The sequence below is a fragment of the Megascapheus bottae genome, chromosome 15 (genome assembly GCF_031878675.1).
Source record: "Megascapheus bottae isolate mThoBot1 chromosome 15, mThoBot2.hap1, whole genome shotgun sequence".
NCBI classification, from domain to species: Eukaryota; Metazoa; Chordata; class Mammalia; order Rodentia; family Geomyidae; genus Megascapheus; species Megascapheus bottae.
In genome coordinates, this window is record NC_143523.1 from 43,609,688 (window position 1) to 43,621,647 (window position 11,960).

General features: G+C 48.8%; 1 protein-coding gene across 1 annotated transcript; it reads right to left on the reverse strand.

Annotated features, from left to right (window-relative positions):
• Positions 1–220: 220 nt before the first annotated feature.
• On the reverse strand, positions 221–7,603 carry Nodal (nodal growth differentiation factor). The gene is made up of 3 exons (XM_090346974.1): positions 7,411–7,603; positions 2,164–2,873; positions 221–1,023 (listed from the first exon to the last, which is right to left on the reverse strand). Exons 1-3 carry the CDS (start codon positions 7,601–7,603, stop codon positions 871–873), a joined length of 1,056 nt encoding a protein of 351 aa, XP_090203100.1. The 3' UTR covers positions 221–870.
• Positions 7,604–11,960: the final 4,357 nt, after the last annotated feature.

Sequence of the window (11,960 nt, forward strand, 5' to 3'; positions counted from 1 at the left end):
CTGAGTAACCAGGATTATAGATGTGAACCACTCGTGCCCAGCAGTCACCTAGGATTTTAGATGAAGAGACTGAACAGTAATACACATCTCAATGGCTGAACTGTGACCACTCCTCTTCCATCTCCGGCCACCCAGGTAAAATTCTTCACCTTGGCTGGACAGGAACCGCCAAGGGTCTCATTCACGGTACACATTAAAACTGAGGTGAATTGTCACCAACTTTAATAGACGTGAGTCATGCCTGCCAAGCAGACTGACTTAGCGACAGTGTAACATGGCCAGTCCTCTTGGACAAGTTCCCGCCTCTCTTGTCAAAGGCGACAGCTGGCCTAGGAAAACTGGACAATGGTTTGATTGTAATTCAGTCGAGACCTTGCCTGGGGGCCTCGACACAGCCAACACATTGCTGCTAGCCAGCCAGAAAGATGGAGCTCCCCTCACTCAGTGTGAGGCAATGGGAGCCAAATGACCAAAATGACACTACTCTTTGGGGAAGGGCAGTGGATCAAAGACCACAAATATGATAGATGGCCTCAAAAATAAATGCACATATGCCCCCCCAACTTTGGCACACAGTTTCTAAGGGTTCACAAGTTTAAAACTTGGGGAAAGAGTTCTTGCACTTAAGCTTTTAGTTACCACTGTCTTTTTCAGTGAGCTCCCTACCAGGCTTCTTCACCCGTCTCCCTGACAGGGGCCTCTGGGCTCAGCAGACAGGACAGAGCCTTGCATTTGGAGTAGGCAGCCCTTCCTCTTCTAGTCTGACAGACACAGCTGCTTTTCCTGTTTCTCTTCCCTGGATAGATGCTGTCTTCCGGGAGCTTCCTATCCTTCTGGAGTACAGGCCAGCTTGGCCTTTCTCAGGGCCTGTCAGAGGCAGCCACACTCTTCCACAATCATGTCCTCATGGTGCTCCAGGAGCACTCTACCATTGTCCACATACAACATGCTTAGCGGCTTGGTCTTCACTGGGGCACAGCAGGTGGAAGGGACCCGGTGGGGCTGGTAGCGCTTCAGCAGACTCTAGAAGAGAGAGGATGAGAGGAAGGTCAGGTCAAATTCCAAGAGGCAGGACAGAATGATTTTATTTCTGGTTAAAGAGTGAAAGAGAGCTAGGCGTGGTGGCTCACACCTGTAATCCTAGCTACTCAAGGAGGCTGAGATCTGAGGATAACAGTTCAAAGCCAGCCCAGGCACTAAAGTCCTAGAGACTCTTATATCCAATTAACCACTAGAAAACCAGAAGTGCTTTTGTGGCTCCAGGGATAGGGTGGTAGCCTTGAGCTGAAGAGTTCAGGGTCAGAACCCAGGCCCAGAGTTAAAGCCCCATGACCGACCCCCCCCCCACACACACACAAAAAAGACCGAAAAAGAATGAAAACCAATTTCTGGGACAAACAGAGGAAAAATTATCTTCACAAAAGGATCAGCATGGAGCTGGGAGCGTCGCTTAGTGGTAGAATGCTTGCTTAGCATGCATGAACCCTTGAGTTCCATTCCTCAGTACCACATAAAACTGAAAAAGCCAGAAGTGGTGCTGTGGCTCAAGTGGTAGAACACTAGGTTTGAGCAAAAGAAGCTCAGAGACAGAGCCTGGGCCATGGCAAAGCCATGGGCCTCAGGACTGGCAAAAAAAAAAAAAAAAGGATCAGCATGTCATGAGGTCATGTCATCAGTTATTAACATCTCAAACTTTAGCTTTGTTTTGTTTCTAAGCAGAGAGATTCTAAAAGTTACAAGTGGGCTGTGGATATAGCTCAGTAGTAAGAACACTTGTTTAGCATACACAAAGCCCACATTCTGTTTCCAAGAGCCCTAAAAAAACTTGAAAGTTTGCCAGGCACCAGTGGCTCATCCTCTATGGCATCTCTTGATAAAGGGCGAAGAGAAGGCTCAAGAAAAGCAATGACTGACTATTGGAATTGCTAATGAGGAGGAGTCACGTAGTGTGACTGAGGAGGCCTCTCCAGTCAGATTTCTAAATTTCCTTTCCTAGAAGGATACGCCTGCCGAGTAGCTTGAGGCCTTCAGTGCTATCCACACCCCCTAAGGAAACAGTGCAACAAAGCTACCCCGATTCCGCCCTGGACATCTCTATTTTCTTCTAGGACTTCGCACAGAATCTGGCACATTGGAGCACTGACCCAAGCCTGGGCACCATACCTGGATGTATGCATGGTTGGTGGGGTGAAACTCCTCCCCTACAGGGTTAGGACACTCCCCCTCGCAGCGGTAGGCATTGTACTGCTTGGGGTAGATGATCCAGGAGCCCCAACCAATCAGGTTGAAGTCCACCTGGAACTTGACTTTTCGACACAATTGGCTTCTGTCTGGCTGTGGATGTCGTCGGTGCCTCTTGCCCCACCAGCTCCTCTCCCGGGACAGTTGACCTTCCTGAGCCCGCCAGGAGCTCTCAGCTTCCCATAGCAATGTGGCACCACCCAGCCGTCTTTGCTCTTGTGACAGGTTAGAGTAGAGCATAAGGAGCACGTCCATGTTGGTGACAGGTGGGGAGGGCATCTGCTGCTGGCACTCTGTCCTCACACTGGGCATCTGTTCTTCCAGTGCCCGAGGGTCCTTCAGCCATTTAGACAGTGGCCTGGTCACCTCTAGGACCATGCTGCCTGAGGAAAAGGTAACTTGGGATGGAGTGACAATGAAGCTCTCCATCTGGAAACGTTCCGGACATTTAGCCAGGTCCTCCTCTGCATCCACCTTTGGCTGATGGAAGATCTTGATGGTGAGCTGACCCTCAGGGAGATCTACAGGGCTGGACAGCTGCAGCCTGAGCTCAGCCCATGCCAGGTTCTCCTCTTGGCTCAGGAAGGAGAAATCAAAAGTGAAGGTCCAGTTCTGCTCATCTACCTCCACATCTAGGGGGGAGAAAAAAAAAAAACAGCAGGAAATTGGTGAGAAGGACTCCCCCAGCCTGAATCATATCACAAACCAAACCACAATCCTTTTTTTTTGGCAGGGGGTATCATTCATGGGATTTGAACTTAGGGTGCTACTCTTGAGCTTTTTCACTCAAGGCTAGTGCTCTAGCCTTGAACCATAGTTCCACGTCCAGTTTTCTGGTGGTTAATCAGAGATGAATCTCACCAACTTTCCTGCCTGGACTGGCTTTGAAACAGGATCCTCAGATCTCAGTCTCCTGAGTACCTAGAATTACAGGTGTAAGCCACCAGCACCTGGTTTACTTTTTTTGTCAGCCACCTGTCATGTTTGCCCCACCTCTTCTATCTACTGAGACATTCGAGTACATATTAAGGATGGGGGAAAAATGATCTTTTATCTAGGCTGAGCTATAGAACATTAGCCTTGAGTAAAAAGCTCAGTGAGAGCTCAAGGTGCTGAGTTCAAGACCCTCTCTTGTTGGTATAAATGTTAGGTACAGCTGAGTTTAAAAAAAAAAAAAGTGACCTTGCCTTAGCACTGGTGGCTCATGCCTATAATCCTAGCTACTCAGGCGGCTGAGATCTGAGGATCACAATTTGAAGCTGTTTTGGGCGGAAAAGTCTGTAAAACTCTTACCTCAAATTAACCACTCAAAAATCAGAAGTGGAACTATGGCTCAAAGGGGTAGAACACTAGCTTTGAGCAAAAAGAGCTCAGGGATAGTGTCTAGACCCCGAGTTCAACCCTCACGAATGACCAAAAAAAAAAGATCTTCAACATTTTTCAAGTTAGTTTCCTTGTCTTTGCAATAGGAGTAATAACAGTGTTCATCTCTGTATTATCACAAGGATATAAAGAAATGAAAGAGGTTTGATAATTTCTTGCTAAGTAAAAACCAGGTTATTTATTATAAACAAAAACAATGAGTTTGTAACCTGCTTGTGAGTAGATCATCATAAGATTGTTAAGTACAACCTAGGGGAACCACAGAACAGCTTTTTTCTTTTTTTTGGTCTGAATGTGGCTTTCTCGGGGAAACCGTGTCTGTTTGTATTATAGAAGGCCAGTTCTGAGCTTCAGCCTTCGGCACATCTCCAGCTGTCCTTTCATTTCCACTTCTCTCCTCATTAGCACCTGCAGGAGGCAATAACCGGCCCTGACTAGCGACTTTCCCCGGAGGTGTGGGGAGGACGTCCTTGGTCACATTCCTCTCTCCCACCTGACTGGGAGTTAGGTGGCACCTCATAGCAATTCCTATGCCAGCCGGCCTTGATCTGAAGACATTTTATATCAAACACTTGCAAATGGCCTTCTAGAGGAAGATACTCCTGCTTAAAGATTAAAAGCAGAAGCCCGGGGACTCCCTATAATGGTTCAGATTCTGCCACTTGCTGTTTGATATTAATGTTAAGATACTTTTCTTTTTTGAGCCTCAGTCCCCCTTCCTTCATGAAAGGGAGATGATAAAAATGACCACTTCTAGAGGCATTAAGGTTAACTGAGATAATATGCAAAATGGTTTGTTCAGCACAGCTACCCCCCAAAAAAAAATCAATGACTAAGTGGTGCTGTGATAGTGCTCAAGTGACAGAGCACTAGCCTTGAGCTGAAGAACAAAACCCAGGCCCAGAGTTCAAACCCTATCACTGACAAAAAAAACAGAAATCATGAATGTTAGCTGACTCAGGGTCACCCATAGGGGTGTACATGGGGTGGCGGAGGGGGAAGAAACTGCTCTTGACAGTGGAGTTGGTCTGTGACTGCTCCACAAGCCTGCTCTCAACCCAGCCCTCTGTCCAAGGGTTCTTTTTTTTTTTTTTTTTTTTTTTTTGCCAGTCCTGGGCTTGAGCTTAGGGCCTGAGCACTGTCCTTGGACTTTTCTCAAGGCTAGAGCTCTACCACTTGAGCCTTAGCACCACTTCCGGCTCTTTCTAAGTATGTGGTACCAAGGAATCGAACCTGGGTCTTCATGCATGCTAGGCAAGCACTCTACCACTAGGCCAAACTCCAGGCCCTGTCCAAGGGTTCTTGACAAAGTGCTGACAGGGTCTCCCAATGGACTCTGAACTATTTTAGAACTTAGTAACTGCCAAAAGACTAGGAACTTCTGAAGCCAGATATAAGGCTCGACTATCCTCCCCCCAACACACAAAAAAGTCCCCAAATAATGTAACTAATATGATTTGGGGTGGGCAGGAAGGGATCACAACGCTCTGAACCCTGTCCATCCGTTCCGTCTTGGCTGCCCACAGTCCAGGGTTATCCTATCTTGACCCACTTCCAAATCTAAAGAAGGAAGTAGTTGGAGCATGGGTTCTCCACTTCCCCTCCTAGCCCGGGGTCTCAGTAGAAAAGATGATAGACTGTAAAAGTCACAACTACTCACTACTTTCCACTGCCAAGGGCTTCACAAGAACTGTCTTCTTAAATCAGATAAGGAAGCTGAAGGGCCAGGGTGAAGAAGGATAGACAGTGATGCATACACACACACAATCCAGTTTGCTCGGGCTCCCATCTTGCTCTTTATGCAGCTGGTAAGTATGCCTCAGAAGAAAGGAGCCAGCTTAGGATACCCCTTCTCCAGACTGACTGTTTGGGCTGCTCTTAGAGAAGGAAGCTATCTATTACAATAGTCACAACTTAAAAATGGTTTACATGAGCTGAACATGGTGGTATATGCCAGTAGTCCCATCAACTCAGTAGGGGGAGATTGGAGAAGAAACCAGAACAAAGATAATGAGACCTGGTTACAGAAACAAAATATAAAAACACAACACACACACACACACACACACACACACACACACACACACACACACACACAGTGCTGGGAGCTCCGCTCAAGTGTTGGAGCACTTGCCTGAGGCCATGGATTTAACCCCATTACCTATTAAAAAGAAAAAAGTTGAAGGGTAGTATGCTTTGTTATGCATGTTTGCACACTCATCTAAGCCAATGAACAGTTCTCTCATCTACCAAAGAGAAAGCAGACCAGTGAGCCCTCGGTGCTACAAACACAGTCTCTCCAATACCTACAAAGAGGTGACATTGTCCAAAAAGAAATGTGCTCTTCACCTGACTTGTGTAACTATAATAAAACAATTATTTATTTTATTTTATTTTTCCAGTCCTGGGCTGGGGCTCAGGGCCTGAGCACTGTCCTTGGGTTTTCCCAAAACTAGAGCTCTACCACGTTAGCCACAGCACCATTTCTGGCTTTCTCTATGTATGTTATATGGAGGAATCGAACCCGGGTCTTCATGCTTGCTAGGCAGGCACTCTACTACTAGGCCAAACTCCTGGCCCAATTTTAAAAGATTTTTAAAGAAAGGAAAAAAAAATCAAGAACTTTCCATAAAAACCTGAACGGGAATGACGTGCCCACCTTCCTTTCCCCCCGCGGTGCGTCTTCGTCTTTTGGCGGAGAGGCTGATCATCGGTCCAACAGATTTACTATGGCTTCGCCCTCGTCTGGCTGGTCCTCAGATGACCCTTCCGGAGAGGGTCACTGGCTGTCTTACCCCAGACGCCGCGGGCAGGGAAGCTTGGAGCCCCGCCTCCAGGCCACGAGGGCTGGCAGGCGGCGGACAGATCAGATTGGCGGATGTGGATTGCGCCCCAGTCCTGGGGTGGGCCGTCTGGCCCCCGCCGGCCGAGGAAGGGGCAGGGCGGGGCGGCAGAATGGTCCAGGTGGCGGGTGGTGGATTTGCACCAGGGAAGGGGGTCCCGGGTCAACGCCTCTTCTCTTTGGCACCCACCCACCGGGCCACCGCAGTGGGTGTCCAGAACGCACGGCGACTTTGCTCGTTCTGAAGAGACGCTCAGGTCGGTGCGGTCCTGAGCCCACACACTCCTGGTCCCGAACCAGGCTCGTAACACGGGGTCACCCCAGACACCTGACAACACCAGCCCGGGCTCGACGGCCCAAGGTGGTCTCAATTGACCCCGGACACCCCATCCTTAATCTCCGATTTGTGAGTTTAATCCTTGATGCCTTCTCCAGAGACTCCTAACGAACGACAGACTCGGGGACCCATTCACCCTCCCTAGGCAAAAGGAAGTTCAATAAGATGATCACAGCAATAATGGCCTTTTAGTATTCTAAGCCGGGTCGAGGGGTGAGCGTTTGTCTGAGCGTTCATCACCGACCCCTCTCCACCGTCCTCTGCTCAAATGAGGACGCCCAGGTGCGTGACGCAGGGCCAGGTGAGGAGAAGCGAGGCGACCAGACTCCTCCCACCACACCCCCTGCACTACTGCGCTCTGAGCACCCCAACTCAAGATGTAGGAGTCACTGGTCTCAGTTGGAGACGTCACCTAGGCCCTGCGCCCCAAGGCTGCGGACGCGTCAACACCAGCAGAGGCAGACACTGGATATGCCCTTTGAGTCCTGGACCGGGTAAGTACGCCCAGGACCGCAGCCCCCAGCTGCAGCTCTCCGCGCTCTGCTAGACAGCCGAGGCGGGTGGTGGCCTGAGGGGTCCCCGGGTACGGGCGGGGCGCGCAGCTCACCTTGCGCCTGCAGGCTGCGGATGATGTCTGCCCGGGGCAGCGGGTCGCGATAGAGGCTCAGCATGTACGCCAGAGGGGACGGCGACGAGGGCTGTCCCCGAGCCCGTAGAGGCACCGCGGCCACCGTGGTGGCTCGGGCCAGGAGCAGGAACCACCAGGCGTGCAGGAGGAAGGGCAGGTGAGGGGCGCGCATGGTGGGGTGGCTGGAGCTGAAAGCTGCATCTCCGCCCCTTATATGCTGGGCCGCCGCTGCCCCGCCTCCGCCCAACCAGTCTCCCAAGAAACTTTAAGAACCTATAGCCCCCCCACCAGGATGGGAGGGGGGAGGGTCCCCGGAGTCCCTGCTGGGGAGGTTGACCTGCGGCTGCAAGAAAAAGAGCCCTCAAATCGGGGAGGGGGAGGGAGAAGTTGGGTTGGAATCCAGGGTAAATCTGGACTCCGGGTTTGCAAGTCTGGGAGGCTCCACTCCCTGGTCCTCTAGCTAGGACAACCTTAGAGACGAGACAGAGCAGGCTTACCCTCTGCAACCTCTCAGCTCAAAATGGCAGTTTTCAGCCCGGTGCCGGTGACTCACACTTGGAATCCTAGCTACTCAGAAGACTGAGATCTGAGGATCAGGGTTCAGAGCCAGCCCGGGCACTAAAGTCCCTGAGACTCTAATCTCCAATTAACTACTCGAAAACAGGATGTGGCGCTGTGTCTCCGGGGACAGGGTGGTAGCCTTGAGCTGAAGAGCCCAGGCCCAGAGTCCAAGTCCCACGACCTACAAAAAGAAAAAGAAAAAAGAATTGTAATTTCGTGTGCTGGAGGTGCCGTCGTGCCCCGGTACTACACTCAGTACCACAAACACCTGGAGTCTCTTGCCCCCTCCTCTCAGGTTCAAGAAGCTGGTCTGGCTCAAGAAGCCATAGGGAGTGTGTGTGTTCTCCTCCGTTGTCTCCCAGGGCTTATCTGGAAGCCTACTTGCAAGAACTAAGGTGAGGACTCAGGGAGGAATACCAGCTTCAAATATGGAAGTGCTCCCTTGGGAGGCAGAATGAGCAGGAAGGTTTCAGCATTGGGAAAGAGAGTGGTTTGCTTAAGCTGGAGCTCTGAGTGGAACCAACCTGGACTCAAGTCATCTCAATGATTCAGAAGAAAAGATGCTTCCCCTCCCCTCCCATCTTGCAAGCCTAGCAGGGCCACAGGAAACCTGAATTTTAAGCTCAGGCCCCTTCATTCCATCTCCCTAGTCCCTGCACCTTACGAACCACCGAGGAAGGAATTAAATCTTGATCATTTGTTTACATAAAAGTAACTTTTATCAGACCTGTTTCTTGTTCAATATAGTCATGGGTGCGGAGAAATGTCATGTAAATAGGACTGATGTTAAGGGTAGAAAAAATCATCATGTATAAATTGTTCATATCAGGATTAAGGGTAAAGATGTTTGAAATCACAGGAATAAACAAGTTAGGAGAAGGATCTTGATAATGGAATTGGTTGAAAATATGTCTCAAGGGTGCAAGTCTTGACATGCTACTAAGAATCACTGTTAAAACATGATTATAATAATGTTAGTATATTACTTTGCTAAGAAAAACAGAGTGAGCAGGCTGGTGGCACATTCCGCAGGTGAAGTTCTTTGCCTAGCCAGCCTCCAGCCTCAACAGGGAAGATCAGGGCTAGAATTACCTTTAAAGAAATGTAAATTTCTCCCATAAGTGTCTGGCCTCTGTTTTCCTCAATGCTGAAGGGCTTTCTAATCGGAGGCTCCCCACCCCCATCCCTGTCCTTGTCCTTGGCAAGCTTCCACAAGCACATTAAAAGCTTGCTAACATTTACCAAACGCCTACTATGTGCCAGGCTCTTTTACAAGATGCCTGCAGCTCCAAAGAGCCGCAGACTCAGACCTGAGCAGGTGCTAGAAGATAGAAGGCGGCCCAGCAGGCTCTCCCAGGACTGCAAAGCTGCTGTGTCCTCCCAGGTGGCAGTCTCACCCAGCTGGAAGGGGTCTCACCTACTTGAAGTTGCCCAGTAGTTTATTCTGCTATTCCACCAAATGTAGAGTTGAGACCAAAGAAATCTCTCTGAACTCATCCAGGATGGCTCTCTGTATTTCCACTCTGTGTCTCTGTCAGAGAAGATGCATCATCAGGGGTGTTAAACTCGATTTCTATGAGTCCCAGCTAGACTCAGAATTTGAATTTGTAGAGAGGGTGTGGAAATTTGCATACTTAAGCACCCTAGTGGTTCTTTTTCATAGGCTTCAGGGAGCTGGGTGGGCCAGGGTTCTAGTTGTCTCTCTATCCCATCTCCTACCACAATTCATTTTCCAATTTGGTAAAACTAGCTGGAGATACCTTTCCCTTTCAGATGAAATGGATGGAAAAATGCTTTGCAAGTCTTGAAACCTGATTAAATTCTAAAGGATTATACATACGGATATTATTAAGGGTGTTTCTGGTGGCTGTATATCTGCCTAGCCTAGGGGCTTACTGGCTGACAACTGGGGACTCTTTGCTAGAGGCAGAGGATCCAGGCATCTTGATCATTTGCATATGTAAATCAAACAGTCCTAGCTCGAAGTTAGTGCTGTTGGAGCTTGTGGCCAGGATGTAAGCACAAAAGTGAAAGGAAAGCAGGCTCCTGTTGATTCATCCTTGTAATCCTAGCTACTCGGGAAGCTGAATCTGAGGATCACAGTTCAAAACAAGAGAGGACAGCAAAGTCTATGAGACCCTTATCTTCAAGGAACCAGCAAAAAGCTGGTTGTAGAGCTGGGGCTCAAGTAAGTGGTAGAGTACTAGCCTTGAGTGGAAAAGGTAAATGAGAACACAAAACCCTGAGTTCAAGACCCAGGACCAGCACATACATACATGTGCACAGGAGCACGTCCACGCACACACAAGTAATAATGGTAATATTTGTTGACTAGGAATGTATCAAGTATTCAGATAATCCTTGCATTGACTTTATCAGCATCTCCACTTCAGAGAGGAGGAAAACAGAAGCTCAAGGGAACAAAGTCCCTTGCTAGGGGGTCACACACATAGTAGAGGAAGCAGCCAGCAGGTGAAGGGTAGTAGGTTGCTTCTCACCTCAACCCACATTTTTAGCACCTGGTGCTTCTGTAGAAGAGGAATGGAAATGTTTCTGTGTTTTCTAAGTTCTCCAAGTCTTGCCTTTCCTCAGCTGGCCGCTGCAGACAGAGCTGGTTTCTGATGTGTATTGGCCCTGAGTTGCCTGGGCATCTGGAATTCCTCTCACACTACAAGAGCCACTGGACTCGCTGACAAAGCTCATTCATCTCCAGACTTTCCTAAGCTCTGGCACCGTGGAAGAAGCTCTGGCCTCTTCAAGAGTTGGTCTAATAACCATCTTTCTTTTTTTAAGGACATTGGTTCATACAGGTCTGTTTTCTGCAAGAAAAAAACAGAAGTGTCCTTTTTCCCACTTGAGAAATGACACCTTTTCACTTCCCCTGGCCTAGACAGACTGACCGACAGCTCACCTGACCTGGGAGATAACCTCTGAGGCCAGCCCAGCTGGCTGGAGGGTTGGGACCAAAGTCCCTTGAAGTCCCCCAGAGCTAGCCACATTGTGACTCAGGGGTCAGAGGATCCTTCTCTCTCACTACGTCCCGTCTTGAAGCATCCTGCTTGCTTGAATATAAAATGGAGGTAAATGGTAATATCTAGTTAGCAATGATTTCATAAATAGTATGCGTACACAGCATTTGGTCATTTTTATTTATTCACTAAGCAGATTAAATGTAAAGCAGACTTCATCTTGCCACGTGCTGGTGGCTCATGCTAATAGTCTAGCTACTTAGGGGGTTGAGGTCTGAGAATCTTAGTTCAAAGCCAACCTTGGCAAAAAAGGAGACTCTTATCTCCAATTAACCACCACAAAGCTGAAGTGGAGCTGTGGCTCAAGTGGTAGTACACTAGCATTGAGCAAAAAAGCTCAGAGATGAGCGGGGAGTTTGGCCTAGTGGTTAAAGTGCTTGCCTAGCATGCACGAAGACCGGAGTTCGATTCCTCGGTACCACATACATAGCAAAAAGCCAGAGGTGGTGCTGTGGCTCAAGTGGTAGAGCTCTAGCCTTGAGAAAACCCAGGGACAGTGCTCAGGCCTGAGCCCAAGCCCAGGACTGCCAAAAAAAAAAAAAAAAAAAAAAAAAGCTCAGAGTTGCTGCCCAGACTCTAAGTTCAATCACCAGGAACAGCTCGCACATCTAGAAAGATTTAAACATCTTTGGATTTTGGTACTCAATAAGGTAGGGGGAGGTTAGAGGTCCTGGATCAAATTTGCAGGCGTATATGGACAATTGTGTCCACACAGGTGAGGCCTCCCTGGAGAAGGAATTACATAGCAACAATTGTGGGGCGTTGGTGCCTCACACCTGTAATCCTAACTACTCAGGAGGCTGAGATCTGAGGATCAAGGTTCAAAGTCAGCCTGGGCAAGAAAGTCTGTGCGATTCTTATCTCTAATTAATCACCAGAAAACCAGAAGTGGGGCTGTGACTCAAAGTGGTAGCCTTGAGCAAAAGAGTTTAGGAACAG

What these genes read in the sequence shown, in the direction of transcription:
- Nodal (XM_090346974.1), bottom strand. Translation starts at nt 7,603, where the DNA reads ATGCGCGCCCCTCACCTGCCCTTCCTCCTGCACGCCTGGTGGTTCCTG. An exon ending in CCGCAGCCTGCAGGCGCAAG is followed by an intron (nt 2,874 to 7,410) that starts GTGAGCTGCGCG and finishes TCTCCCCCCTAG; the next exon opens with ATGTGGAGGTAGATGAGCAG. An exon ending in CCAACCATGCATACATCCAG is followed by an intron (nt 1,024 to 2,163) that starts GTATGGTGCCCA and finishes TCTCTCTTCTAG; the next exon opens with AGTCTGCTGAAGCGCTACCA.